General features: G+C 49.5%; 5 protein-coding genes across 5 annotated transcripts; 1 reads left to right on the forward strand and 4 right to left on the reverse strand.

Moving 5' to 3' along the window:
* Positions 1 to 1,082: 1,082 nt before the first annotated feature.
* PFICI_12245 (uncharacterized protein) lies at positions 1,083 to 4,522 on the forward strand (the record flags this gene model as incomplete). The annotated part of the gene is made up of 3 exons (XM_007840826.1): positions 1,083 to 2,264; positions 2,329 to 2,722; positions 2,775 to 4,522. The coding sequence occupies 3 exons, from the start codon at positions 1,083 to 1,085 to the stop codon at positions 4,520 to 4,522; spliced, it is 3,324 nt and encodes a 1,107-aa protein (XP_007839017.1).
* A 715-nt stretch (positions 4,523 to 5,237) lies between these two features.
* On the reverse strand, positions 5,238 to 6,472 carry PFICI_12246 (uncharacterized protein; the record flags this gene model as incomplete). The annotated part of the gene is made up of 4 exons (XM_007840827.1): positions 5,238 to 5,362; positions 5,416 to 5,551; positions 5,626 to 6,159; positions 6,227 to 6,472. The coding sequence occupies 4 exons, from the start codon at positions 6,470 to 6,472 to the stop codon at positions 5,238 to 5,240; spliced, it is 1,041 nt and encodes a 346-aa protein (XP_007839018.1).
* A 627-nt stretch (positions 6,473 to 7,099) lies between these two features.
* On the reverse strand, positions 7,100 to 7,715 carry PFICI_12247 (uncharacterized protein; the record flags this gene model as incomplete). Its single annotated transcript, XM_007840828.1, has 4 exons — positions 7,100 to 7,141; positions 7,201 to 7,286; positions 7,355 to 7,503; positions 7,588 to 7,715. The coding sequence occupies 4 exons, from the start codon at positions 7,713 to 7,715 to the stop codon at positions 7,100 to 7,102; spliced, it is 405 nt and encodes a 134-aa protein (XP_007839019.1).
* A 4,481-nt stretch (positions 7,716 to 12,196) lies between these two features.
* On the reverse strand, positions 12,197 to 12,721 carry PFICI_12248 (uncharacterized protein; the record flags this gene model as incomplete). The annotated part of the gene is made up of 1 exon (XM_007840829.1): positions 12,197 to 12,721. The coding sequence occupies one exon, from the start codon at positions 12,719 to 12,721 to the stop codon at positions 12,197 to 12,199; it is 525 nt and encodes a 174-aa protein (XP_007839020.1).
* Positions 12,722 to 13,081: 360 nt separating this feature from the next.
* PFICI_12249 (uncharacterized protein) lies at positions 13,082 to 13,420 on the reverse strand (the record flags this gene model as incomplete). Its single annotated transcript, XM_007840830.1, has 1 exon — positions 13,082 to 13,420. The coding sequence occupies one exon, from the start codon at positions 13,418 to 13,420 to the stop codon at positions 13,082 to 13,084; it is 339 nt and encodes a 112-aa protein (XP_007839021.1).
* Positions 13,421 to 14,282: the final 862 nt, after the last annotated feature.

Below are 14,282 nucleotides of genomic sequence, written 5' to 3' on the forward strand. Positions count from 1 at the left end.
CTCATTTCGGTCTCTCTTTTTTTCGACGTCAGCATAACTTCAGCGTTCGCATCCAGGCCTGGCATTTAGGCGTAGCAGCATTTCTCATTCAACGGCGCTTCTATGATACCCCAGTTGATTCACGTACTGTCTTCCTGACCGCATGACCAACACGCCTCGCCGTTTCACTCATCTTCACAACTCTTTCTGTTGAAACTGGTTCTACGGTATTTTTGTTCAGGTACGACAATCTCCTCCAATAGGTTCTTGATATCGCCGTGCCGGGCAGGGTGGTAAGGCAAAGGGGTGTGTGACTGGTTAGCAGGGCTGGACAAACACCTGAGCAGTACCACTGCTTTGTTGTCACTAGGTCGCCAGCTCATCATCATTGGGGCTCAAGGCCTCACGACCATATCACAACACTAAGCGTTTGCTACACCATTTCGAACTGCTTCAAACCAAGTCCTAGGCGGCTCTTTCAGTCTCACCAACTTGTCTTTGCTGGTGGCACCACCACCACAACATTCTGCTTGGTCGCTAGGTTTGCTGGATGAAAGCTACAGTGACTGACGCCAGGAACAGGTTTCCGAGATTCATCCCACCGTATCCTCACAGCTTCTTAAATTTGTCCGCTCCTGCCCGCCTACTTCGCGGCGTGGAGATCACTGCCTCGTCGCCGGCCGCGGTCTAAGCCGGTATCATGGCTGAACCTCAGCACGTCGCCCAAGGCGACAATCTCGTAATGGAGGCTAAGATTCTCGACGCCTTTGGCAACCCTCAGGGCTCGTCCATTCAAGGCAAGTCCAGATGACCTCCATCCTATGTTATCTACAAAGGACGACTAACCAGATTTTGCCTTTGTAGCTTTCACGTCGGCTCGCCTTCTTGAACAACTACTTGCCGGAAGGCTGTTACGGCCTGGCAACGAAGACTGCGAGACTCACGAGCTATATCTTTTGCCCAACCAATCGGGAAAAAGTTTTAACAGCTCATTTCATGATAGCAAGAATGAGGTTGTGTCTTGTCTGTGTACTGCATGTCGCCATCATTTCAGAATCAGCTTCACCGCTGGTGCAGCTACCGACTTGTCCCATCACCACCCCATGAAGATGCACATGTTCCTCTTGTACAGCCGGGATGAGTTGTACAGTTCAGGTTACGACGGCATCGAAGATATGGACTGTGGCGAGGACTTAGTTCTTGATAGGGTCCACCTCCTATGTGTCGTCCCCAACTGCCAATGCAAGATGGTGATCGAGCGACTGCCACCTCGCATTAGTCTTCGACAGGTTGCTTCCATGTTTGACAAGCAGCGAGTGGCCCGAAACCTGGAAGAAGCACGTGCCAAGGAGCCTGGCAGACTGAAGGAATTGGAACACTATGACCCGGATATAGTCGCCATGCTACAGCGATACTCCAGAGATTGCCTGGACACAAAGCCCGGCGAGGATCCCCGCAGAATCAAGCTCCACAACAAAAAGTTTATGGTTGCTTTTAAGAACGACTTTGATGTGTTGTGGCGTTCGCTTGGCTGTACCCAGCAGAGGCACCCTGATGGAGATGAGGCTTGGGTCTTCCCAGTCCTTGAAGAGTCTTCTAGTACACGGACAAACTGGGGAACCTTCCGCGCCAGATGGGAAGATGTCGAGGCCGAGTGTAGAGCACTTGGCGCCAAACCTGCTGAGCCCTCTAGCCGAACAATCAGAAGTGCTTGGGACATGCTGAAACGAGTCATCGGTTGCGCTGTGTACGACCATGAGAACAGCCACCGTGATGTCGAGGAAGCTGACATAGCTCTGCTGGGTTGCTGTCGAAATTTCAAACCCAAGGACGTTGTCCAAGTAGCCGTACTACTTGCAGAGAGATGTCCGCAACGGTATGAGGAGTTTATTGGAGCTGCTGCACGAGTTATCAAAGAGGACTACAATGCCGCTGAGGCACTCGCCATGTACCAGTCCGAAGTAGAGAGCAGACCGAAAAAAGAGGTCTTGGATGCTTTCAAGTTTTTCGACGCCAGCATCGATCAGAGAGCACCGGACCACTTCATAAGCAGATACCTGGTCATGGTTGATGCTGACAAGTCCATTCCTTTCAAAAAGCGTGCTCTGGAATGTCTGCAGATCGTCGGAAATCACTTGGGTACGGATTTGTCCGGTCCAATATCCCCAGAGGATCTATCGTTGCTCCATGCTTCGTCCACGAGCTCCAAGATGAGCGTTTCTGAGGCCAAGGCCATTCTGAATAGTGCCGACCTTGATTATACTGATGAGATCTTGCAGGATATAGTTAATCAAAAGGCAAGTTCAACGCTTGTAGCACCAGGCTGCAAAGGCTAACCATTTTGATTAGGCCCAAGACGTGACGGCAGATCGCGCGCGAGTTGCAGAGGCTCTTGAGGTGTTTGCTGAACACCATCAAGCATCGAACCCCGCTCTTGCAGCTCAGCTTGTTAGTTGGGCCGGTATCTTCAAGTCGACTAATCACCCCGCTATCGACGCTTCCCCTCCCACAACAAAGCAAGCAATCGACCCGAACACACCTCCGGGTCTTCACAACATCGGCAATACCTGTTATCTGAACAGTCTATTGCAGTACCTCTTCTCTGTCACCACTATTCGTGACCTGGTGGTTAACTATCCTGATCACAGTCTCGATCTGAATTCCGAGGCTGTCACCAAGCGGAGACTTGGCTTTGCAAACGGCCTTGAAGTCAGTCTGGAGGAGGCAATCGTCGGAAGGCAATGTGAGTCGTTTACTCTAAAAATTTTCCATGACTTGTACTGATTATTTTCCAGTTGTCGAATGCCTGCAGTCGCTCTTCAAAGATCTCTTGTCAACCCCCAATATTGCGAGCGAACCGTCGCAGAAACTCGCCAACACGGCTCTTCGTTCAGCTTCGACCCTTTTGGAGATGGAAGAGAAGGCCAGAAAGTCTGGAAACACGGCTCCACCTTTGCCTGCTCGTCCTTCTCCTGGACCACCCGAATCGACTTCAGCTGAGACCAACAAGATCAGTGTCACTGTTCAGCCTATCAACGATTCGGTCGAGACCGCCAGTAACGTGAGCTCCCAGACTCTTGTAGACGACTACGGCAACGTGGCCAATGACAATATGGATGAGAATACGGGAACAACGCAGGAATCCCCTCGTCCTGTGGCGCAGCCCACCCCTTCCCAAGCGCCTGATCTAGAAAAGCTATCAGAACATCCCACCGTCGACATTTACAACCTGGAAACCGTGTCCGAGAGGATTTCGCAGCTTTTGGAGCAGTCTGATAGGAAGGGAACAGACCAGCAGGATGTCGAGGAGATTATTGGTTTCATCATCGAACACCTCATGCGCTCCATCTCCTCCAATGGCCCGATGCCCGGACGGTCTGATCTTCAGGCAGACACCATCACAGAAACATTCTTTCCGATTATGAGTAATTATGTGCTCAACCCCAGAACCTCGGATGTCGAGAGCGTTCAATTGGTCCCGGACAGATGGATCAACGCATTTCCGCACGACCAGACGGGGGTTTCCACCACGATATACCAGGCGCTGGACCGTAACTTTACCCTACAAATGCTCGAAGATGGCAGTAAAAGGGCACGTTACAACGCATTGCACAGTCTTCCACCAATTTTGCACATACGGATTCAGCGATTGACTTCGGCTAGCGCCAAGAATACAAACCCCATCCTCCTGGTCGATGAACTCTATCTGGACCGTTACATGGACACACCTCGTGACTCCAAGCTTGCTCTCATGCGCAGCCAGGACTGGGCTATGCGAAACCATCGGCTGTTGATGGAAGACCAGATTCGCGCGGCTGGTATATCCTCGAAGACTCAATCGGAGCAAAAAGTGAACAATAATGAGGATAGTAACGTCGAGAATATCGACCCCGGTCAACCCTCTGCACTGGATTCCTACGAGGAGGTAATGAAGGGAATCTTGGATTTGGCTCCTCATGGTTTCAAGCGCCCTATCAAGAAGCGCAATATCGACTCAAGCTCAAAGAGGAATGACAGCTGCTTGCAAGATATCAATGCCTTGCTGAAGAAGAACGAGAGTATGGCTATTGAGAGTTTAAAGCCGACCCGCACTGAGGAGGATGTTGCTGCGTACTACGAGAGCTTGACTCAGCACAAGTACCGCCTGCACGCCATCATCTGTCACTCTGGCAATGCTAGAGCCGGCCACTACTGGATCTGGATCCGTGACTTTGAGCGCAACGTCTGGATAAAATACAACGACAGTACCGTGACTGTCGACACCCGCGAACCCCAGGCCGTCATTGATGAGCTCAATACGACTGGAGATCCTTGCTATGTCGCGTATGTCCGCGATGCTGACAAGAGCAACTTGGTTGGAATTCCGAAGCGAGCACCCATTACACAATCGACAAGCGATAGTGTCAACGTCGAGACGATTGAAGGTGTTGCACCCGACACTGATACTGAGATGCCGGATCTAATTAATCTACCTCAGGAGCATGCCGCTAATACCGACACCACTATGGAGTTGGATGACTCTCGTCCCTACCAGCTTCTGTAGTGTCTCTGATGGACGATTTCGCTAGCAGCATGATCTGGAAAGGCTTATCAAGAGTCTTGTTGCTCATTGACAGCGATATCTGGCATGGCCTAATGGCTTAGGCTGGTGAAGACTCCAACCAGTATCGGCTTTGCCGAGTCTATGATTCTTAGTGTGGTGGTCTGCAATGTGTTTTTTTTTTCGCTCATGTTTCACCAGAGCCCTTCTGAATGATTCTGGAAACATGACTCAGATCTCTTTCTGTTTGCAGAGCCAACTTGAGAATCGCAACGAGAGACGAATCTGGCGAGCGAGATGCCGAAAACATCATTTGTGGAGGAGCTGAAGACGTTTGAGGTGTTGGACAATGGTCATTGTTTTGTTTTTGCATTGGCAAGGTACATGATACCCATGGTTTGCATTGGTAAAGGAGTATTGGAGGATCTTGTTCTTTCACCAGACGGATTCCAGAATCATGTTTTAGACTGTTGTCGCGGAAAATGTCGTTCACGACATGATTGGACAGAGAGTTAGCGAGTCAGTGGACAATGTCTTTCCTATTGTATCGAGGGCTGTTTGCCTCCGTCTACTCAATACAGATGTTGCAGAAACCACCACGTCATGGATGGTAACAAGTGACCATATTCTCTGCCGAGTGAAGAATAGTCCGTAAAGTTTCAGACTGTTGCCACATTATTGGAAAAACTCCACCGGTGTCAAAGAAGTCTCGGAACCATCACTCGACGGCGTGCTTGATCTCGATGAGTTCAAGTGGGATTGCAGTCGAAAAGAAGAGGGACTGCTGCTTTGATATTGGGGTGACGGGATTTGAGATGGTCCGAATGCACAAGTTGTTCTCCTCTATAAAAGCCGTCAGCAACCCAAGCTACACAGGAGGTTTCCAAGCGACCCACGGCAGTCCTCTTCGAAAACCTGGAAGACGGCTGGAAAACGACGAGCATTGGACAAGATAATTGTGCTCTGTGGCTGAAGATCTAGGATGGCGCGCAGAGCCTTGACCAGCGCCCGAGTGCCTTCTTTTTGGTAAATCTGCAGTAAACCGAGGGTAAGTAGGTATTGTGTCAATACGAATCCGTGGTATAAAGTGCTGTTGAACGACTCACAATGTCGGCTCCAATGACGGTATCGACCACCGGCGCTTTTGAGACATTGTCGTCGTCGTCGCCGCGCCAGTTGCCCTCGAGCTCCGTTCCCCACCACAGCCTCCGCGCCGCAACGCCAATCTGAGCGTTATCGTCGACGTCATTCAGGCGCAGGTTCTCGCGCATGCCCTCCACGACAGCGTCTTCGCCATCTGTAGCCGTCGCGGCGCCGGCGCCTAGGAACTTGCGGCAGAGGATGCTGAGGAAGCCGGTGCCGGCGCCGAGCTCGAGCACCCGTTTCCCGTCCACCAGCGCGGGGTGCGCCACGAGGTAGGTCGCGAGGTTGAGGGCACCCTCCCAGGTCCGGTGGCCCGTATGCGCCGTGCCAGCGATCCGGGACCTCGGCTCGTGCAGAGTGATGGGCTGCCAGGCCTCGAGCGTGGGGCTGCAGTTGTAGGTGAGGTATGCATCCTGCCAGGACAGGGGATCTTGAGAGGGAGATGACGAGGTCTCTCGCAAGGTGGCGAGGCGGCTTTGCATGTTTTTGAGAGGTTCCTGTCATGGTATTTCAGTGAATCCGAAGTCATGCCACGAATAGAGATATATGGTAGCCTGGACTAACACTTTCCGCTGCTGCCGCGCCGGGCATGGCTTTTTGTATCCTGTCAATCAGCATCTCGAGCACCTTCACTTCGTAGCTGACGGACGGTCTATATGGAACTTTGACGGGATCAAATATGCGCTTATAGAGGAAGACTTGTGCGTCCAGCTGCCTGAGTAAGGCCGTGGGAGGCCAGGTCAGGAAGTCGGGATCGAGGCATTGAAGATACTGCGCCCGGAACAGAAGCAGGGGCACGTCGACATCCATGAGATTGTGACAGCAATAAGTGTGCTGATGTCTTTCAAGTCAAGATATTGTAGAGATCTTTAGGAGCGCGTGATTTATCTCGGTATTCAACTGGTGTGTAAACGGGATTGGTTTTACGGATTGGTTTTGGTGTTGAAGATCACAATCGATTGCGCTAAGACTCCGCTGAAATTGATCCCCTGTAGGATAAAGGTGGAGTGGGGACAGCCTCAGTATATTTGAATTCGGGTCCAAAATAGGTTAATTAACGGCGCCAAGATTTTGTAGAATGTTGAAGAAACGAATATTCAAGCATTGAGACCAGAAGTTCATGAACATGCACAGTTTGAAATCACTCAATACAAATGTTTTGGTTGTTTTCCACAGAGTATCAAAGTGTGCCAAAAACTTCCGGTTGAAAGCTCGTGGTTTCACGAATTAGTGAACTGATTATATTGTTGCCTTGAGGATAATCAGAACTAAACGAGCGACTCCAAGAAACATTCATCCATCACAAAACCCTTGTCCATCATCCCGAGTTCACTTTCTCCATTCAAGAGGTATTGAGCTGCAAGCCTTGCGCAAGCACAAGTTGTATCTCAGACCAGGTAGCCGTCAGTCACTCATGAGCTTAGTATGTCGTCGCACTTAAAGGCCCTGGGGGTCGGTGCATAGGACATCCTGGCCGAGCTGATGATGTATTAGCTTTTGGCGGTAAACCCAGTTGCAATCTATCTTGGGCAACTTACCACGGGGATGACACAGCAGCGAGCCGTCTTGCCAACAGTAGCGCAACTGGCGGCAAAGTCATCAGCGCTGGTGGGGATGGTCCCGGCTGTTGCATTTGGATGTCAGCTCTTCTTTCTTTACAGTCACCTCATGTACAGTTTGCAAGAGACTCACGGTTCTCGCAGTCGAGGTCTGCGATTCCGCCAACATCAGTAGCGCAGCACTGGGCGTTGGTGTAGAGAGCACCGGGGGTGCAAGCGACGTAGTCGGAGCCACCGTCGTCACCGCCACCGTCACCGCCACCGTCACCACCGCCTCCGGAGCTAATATCGTGAAAATCAGGTCAGCTTCAAAAAAGATCTAAAAAGTCCAGTGTGTGCTGGTACAATGTCGAGGACAGTACGAACCCGCCATCACCATCACCGCCGCCCTCACCGCCGCCGCCGCCCTCATCGCCGCCACCTCCACGGACCTGGAGTGGCTTGGCAATGGCCAGAGTGGCGCCAAGGAGAAGAAGGAGCGCTTTAAGCTGCATATTGAAGAAAAGGGTCTTCAAGCTGGTTTCTTGGAGTCTGGTTGTTTGGTCGTGAATGAATGGAGAAGAGTGAATGAAGTGCTTGAGTGCTGCTGCTGATCAGAGGAGAGATGAAAAATGATGAGGGAAACCCACCTCTTTATACTTGGAATCTTGACGATGATCCAATCGTTTTCACACAAATGGGACCTGATATAGAGGAGTTTCACTTGGGTCAATGCCTGACCTTGGCTTGAGAGTAGACTCGTTCATGATCGAGCATGGAGGACTTCCAGGATAGTCACTGGCTGCGAATCTAGCCACAGAGTTACACGGCATGTTGAAAAGTATAGCCCAGATCTCGAAATTGGGGAGAAATCGATTGTATCATGCTCATTTCGAGGGGGTTTGACAAATTTTTGGTCACCTTTGGCTCCATTTGAGCAAGACCTCCGGCACTACTTGCAAAAGATTTCGCCCAAATCAGGAATTCAAAATCATGACCGCGGTCTATATGGTCTCTGATATCGTTGACTGGTCCTAGGATGAGGAATGCTGCATGAGACTATTTGCGTATGTGTAGCCTTACATGTAAGTTGTAACATCATGTTCATGGGTCCAGGTGCTCCTTTGCTCTGAGACGTCTGCCACAACGTGTCTCTGTGCACAGGCACACCCGAAGTTGAGGGTGTGATCAAAGAAATTGGATACCAATACGGGCACCAACAATTCAGGCATTTTCGATGGTGATACTATTCACGTAGGTAAGCCTGAGTATCGAAAGCAATAGCCAATGCCGAAATCTTTCTCACTGCCGTGAACTATGCATGTAGTTTCATTTTGCCAAGACTGTTGCTGTGACACTCGTTTACAATTATATTGATATGTGCCAAATGAGACCTACAGGTCACGGCAAGCCACAATACAACATGTTGTCATCCCTCTGAATGCTTTGTTGTTTCTGTTGGTCATCGTGCCGCGGCTGGCACAAGATAATTCCTATCATTGGTCTGTGCCTACACACTGTTGTAGCTTCTATTCAAAGCTAGCTTTTTACTTAAGAATTATAGGTTTGATGGAACGAAACTTTGTACGACATGATTATCAGTGGTTCGCAGCATAGCCGAACCTGTTGTCAGAATTGGTTAGTATGTTGTGATCCAACCGTCTCGCACTCAGTGGCCACTTGTCTATATTTGGCACAAGGTTAAAGTTACTTGAATCCAGTTTCTGCCAACACCTGAACTTTTTGCAATTCGCCCGGATAAATGGGGCCCACGTGGATCAATTTGCGCCATTGGGACGGGAGAGTTAATTGTACCTGATCAACATTCTCATCTACGGCACCTTCTTTTCGAGCTAGCCGTTATAGGATTATCAGCAAGAAGAGGTAAAACAATTGGCTAATAGCAGTGGTATACATATATGGTGCTTTTACATGGACGCCGTTTGGCCAATCCCATATACTAATACAATCCGGAATGATGTTTCCAGCATGGACAAGGTTTCCCAATACAGTTATCGAATCGTAGCCTGTGTTTGATTCGAAAGAACAAGATGCCTCTACATATCGACGTTCCAGACCATGACATACAAAAAGGTGCAAGGCTTTTCGTTATAGCGGAACTTCTTGGTCTCTGCACCAATCGAATTTTTGTCTACATCTGTCATAGACACACTATGAATATGCTTAATGATACCTTGCTTAACCCATACCCCGTACAGAATTGGATGAGGTCCAGACTCAGCTAGCGAAGCTGGGCATGCCTCACCCAGGGCTATGGATCGACAGGGGAGAGGCATTGGTCGACTTGATGCTACATCGGGGGCGAGGCGATTGCAGTGAGGGGTATGCAGTCATCATTCGAGGCTGCAAGGATCAATTCTCTGAGAGGCCCCTGGGAAGTATGCATCCTAATGAGACTTCTTGATGAATGATAGTGGTATGCTATGTATGGACGGATCGCGAGTGTCCAGCAATAGGACCAGAGGCCTGAAGGTCTGCATCAGTCCCTTAATGTCATGCAGGATACCGACTGTACTCTACAGAACGTAAGATATGCTTTCAACATGCACAAGATCAATGTACCCAAAGCAAGTACTTGGAGGGCACATGTACAAGCTGGTGACAAGAAACTACTATGTAGATAGCCATGCTATTCAGCAACGGTTCGTCATAAGCGACTTTCGAGAAACAAGCAAAGCGAAAACTGTTGTTCCTTGATCGGTCGCGACCTATCACTCTTTGAAGCAACCTTACCGAGGATCGATCGATCGAGACAGTTCCATTGACCAATACCTGCAACTCAGCCGCAGAAGTGCCGCTTTGGGAGTGGAGGGAAGCGTTTGCACAGGGCTTGGCGTGTGCCATGGGGTGGTAATGTGCATCGGACTTTACTGCAACCTACATAGGCGGTACTAAATAGACTCAAGCCCTCTGGACCTAGTTTCAACGGCTTTTTGTGCTTACTCCTTGGAGGTGGTGCGGGTTGGTGGCTAGCCTAATTTCAACTGCAAGCCAAGAGTTCATCCGGAGGTTCTCGCACCGGTGAACATCTGCGATGGCCATTGATGTCCATTGGACTGTGGGTGGGGTTGTGTATGGCATTCCAGAATAGCATCACGGGGACGACCGAAAGCTGAACGCATGATGACGTTATGCGCATGTATACCTATGAATGCTCCAAATGGAATTCTTTGAGTCTCTTCTCGACGCAGCCATCGTGATGTTTTCCAGCATCTTCCTTGCGTTTCTGTAGGTAAGCAGTCAGCTGGTGAGAGGCCCTCACAGACCATAGGCACCAAGGCAGGCAGGTAGCCTTTTAAGCTTCAATGTTGACAGCGGACATATAACCGGAATTGGAGTATGGGCTCACTCCTGATCCGATCAGTGCATCTTTCCAATTGCAGAGCCAAAGGACAGAAAGTCCTGACCGACTGGCAGTCTTTTCAAAGGGGGCGGATGTCGGTCATTAGGCGCCGTTGAACCAATAAAGCCACCAACGCAATAACAAGGATAAAACCTGGGGTAATGCATGGCCAAGCGAGCCAAACAGCGTTGTTCGCCCAAAGCGTCGGCGGCTTACCAGGTAGCAATAAAAATACAACATTGAATACCAATGGATTCGCGGGGTATTTGGACATGTCTTTTGGTCAAACACTCACCTCCAACTTCTACATCTACAGTCATCTGCATGATTACCGAATGGTGTCTTCCACTGCATAATGTCTGTAGGCGGTTGCCGAAATAGTATCTCTTCTTCTTTTTTCCCTCCAATACTATACAAAAACATTCTCCGAAAAGGTCCTTGGCGCATTTCTTGAGTCATTATCCGCTTTAGGGAAATGGAGGTGCAGCGCAAGCCAGGTACTAGGCAGGCATTATTGCGGCCCACATTGAAACCTCCAACATGACAACATGAATGAACAAACCCGATTTTAATATTACAGCTTGAAGAGTGGTTTCAGCTTTCACTACTATATGGGCAGGTTTTCGTAAAGCCAGCCACGGCATCGAATAATCCTGTGGCAATAACCCAAACCATGTCACGTTTGATGATTGCATCAAGATGAAGTTCTAGCTCCGACTTTAAATTTCAGAACACTCAAAAATTGAAAATCCGTTTATAGACCTTGAGACACCATCGGTGGAATGACAAGGTCAAAGCTATGCCTCGGCTCTTCAGCGCCACAGAATGCAGGATGTTGAGATTGAAAAGTTGGCATTATATAGGTCATAGGGCTCGTCTCAGGCTGTACTCGAGTTTCACAACGTATGAAAATCGTACGTTGGTTCTTGAGAAACATGTACCCCAAAACTTTATGGTAAACTGGGCTGCATGCGGCCTCCGACAAGTCTACATGCAGTTATGTTGATGAAAATGCCCACAAGAGTACCTCTGACATCAGCCAAGATCTTCCATGGAGTTAAGTAATGAAAAGTGAAGCTGAGAAATCAAGCTGAAGTCGGGTGTCTACAACATTCAAGACCTCATCTGCTCATACTAGGAGATACGAATTTGATATTGCGGGATCCCGTCCTGCTTTGTGAGATTGCTTCCCCTCTCCGGCCATAATATACCGTCACGAGGGAAGCAATCGATTCCATCAAGTGGGACTTCCCTCTTGGTTCGCATGACTTGACGCCAGAATTGATCCAGCCCAAGCACTGTAGGCAGCCGCCCACGGTTCGTGTAGCTTTCGCTTTCTTCTCTTACAGTGAAGGTTCCGCAACGACGAGATACGCCTTTCTCCCCTGCTTGCAATATCAAGCCGTGCATTGCCTCGCGCCTTGTATAAATAACAGAGGGCTTCCAGTGCACAAATTCCTGAATTTGGTATACAGGCATGAACATCAAGTTACTGGCTTCGTGCGGCTTGGTATCATCACAACCGTCCCATGTTATTTTCACTTCCACGTCAGCCGTGGGAGCCGTGGAACCCGGTCCGGCAGCAGTAGATACTGCTTCATCACTCTGTAGAACTGCTTCCCAGTATTCCTCCTACACAGGATTGAAACGTAGACTAAGCGGTTGGGACTCAAAAATCGTGGCTGGGACTAGGTGACAGCTGACATGAAGCGTTGCACTGCTGGTATGGCCTGAGTTCTCGGCCGCCGAAGTGCCAGGTTCAATGCTCAGGACATCGCATAGATACTGCTTGTTCAGATCTCCGGCCTGTGGTCCCTCGCCAGTCTCGTCGCGCTCAATCAGTTCCCATTGGGGCATCATGTTTACCGGGCTGCTGATAGATGCCCACGACCAAGTCGGGGCGATGGGTGTTTCTGGTCTTGTCGACTTGCTTTCTTCAGTGACTTTCCAACAAAGTTGGCTTTGAAGATTCTTCAAAAACATGCCAGCCACATAGGGCCAGCCACATACTCTCTTGATCCGGGAGCCGACCCCGTACAGAGCAATAAGTCTGTCTGTCGGTTTTGTAATGCCGGTTGCGGTGAATGCATTGACGACAGGCCGCCAAATCTGTGCGAGGGCTTGTCCAGGTATTTCTTCCTGTTGTGCATTGCGCATTGCTGAATCAAGAGATACACGGACGGGTCTCGTCTGACTGCTCAAAAGACTCCCATAGCCTCGAGGGAATGCTTCGGATGCAAGGAGTGTTGAAATAGGAGCCCAGCCTCCTTCATTTCGGGCTTCATGCTCCACTATAGACTATATACATATACCTTTCTCTACTCCCATAGATACGTACAGATACTCAACCAACTAATCAATCACTTCACTCACCATAACCTCGTTCATCTCAACAAGGAGGTCATTGCACTCCCAAACGAGTTGTCCCTGGGTATAGTGAAGGTTGTGCGGCGATAGTAGACGTTCTTGCACGATCCAAGCTCTGTGATTCAATGGCTCGCTCTGAAAGCGTTTCCATCAATGCGTGGCGTTCGTGAGGTAGAATTCGACGCCATCGTGTTGCTCATTGAACTTATACTTGATTGGTTTCAACTCGTCACAATTCTGTGAGCTGAAACACCCCCCAAATGTGTTGGAGGAAGAGGTAGCTCCTATATTGCATGATGAGTTGCCGTATACCTGAGACATCTGCACGGATTCGTTTTGCCAGTCTTCGGGCGAATCTTTGATGATGCAGAGACTGTCGATCCAGACGAAGCTTATGCCCAATTCAAGGGCTACCTCAGCAGCATCGCGGAAGGTTTTTCCAAAGAAATCTGGGGGAATAGAAGTTTTCAATGCTTTAATGTTGTTCATTTTCAACTGCCCAGGTACAGTGCCTCCCCAGCAGTGACTCAACGTCGCGTACTCGACGCCTGGGGGAAGACTGGATTCTGTACACAGGCTCACCGATTCGCTGCATCTGTCGAGCCGTAAAAGTCTCGCCGGGCGAGAGTTTTGGTCAATAGACGCTCAGTGATCATGCTCACGCCTACAAGTCTCCAACTAAGTTCGAGCCTGGTTGAAGCTTGCCTCGAACCTGGTATTGCCGATCATTCGACCATCTTCCACAATGAGAGGATTGATTTCTGCCAAAATAATCAGTGAAAGGTCACATAATGTTTGCACGCTGCCATGTTACCTTCAGGGGGTTTCAAAGAATAGGTGGAGTCTTGTTTCGCCCCAATAATAAACCCCAGGGGTCATTCTTCGCGTCCAGGAGGACTGGGAGTCTCAATTTCCCTGATACATTTCCATCGTACCCAGGAAAGTTCGATCAACCGAGTAAACTCAACTACAACGGGCTCTTTCGGACGAAAGATGAGCTTCAGCATGCTTTGTGCATGGGATGTCCTCGCTGTCATTTCATCTTTAGACGGCTTGAAATTGTGTACCGGATCTCTCGAACTAGGCACACCGGAGTTCGTCGTGTGCAATCATGTCAAGCTGACGGAGAATGGTAATGCCTTGGGTGCGCAAATCGTCTCTTCCCTGAATACGGGTAAAAGCACGCTGCTGAGTATTGTGTTCCACTTGACGTCTTTCAATAAGAGAACTTTTTGGTTGTCTTGGTTCCCTTTCTGTGCCTGATTGCATTGAAACCCTGCCATGGATCAGTTAGCGCGCACCAATGATGTTGGGGCCATTATGAAGTCGGGATTTATATTTTTTAGGGCCC

The sequence above is a fragment of the Pestalotiopsis fici genome (genome assembly GCF_000516985.1).
Source record: "Pestalotiopsis fici W106-1 unplaced genomic scaffold PFICI_Scf_10, whole genome shotgun sequence".
NCBI lineage: Eukaryota > Fungi > Ascomycota > Sordariomycetes > Amphisphaeriales > Sporocadaceae > Pestalotiopsis > Pestalotiopsis fici.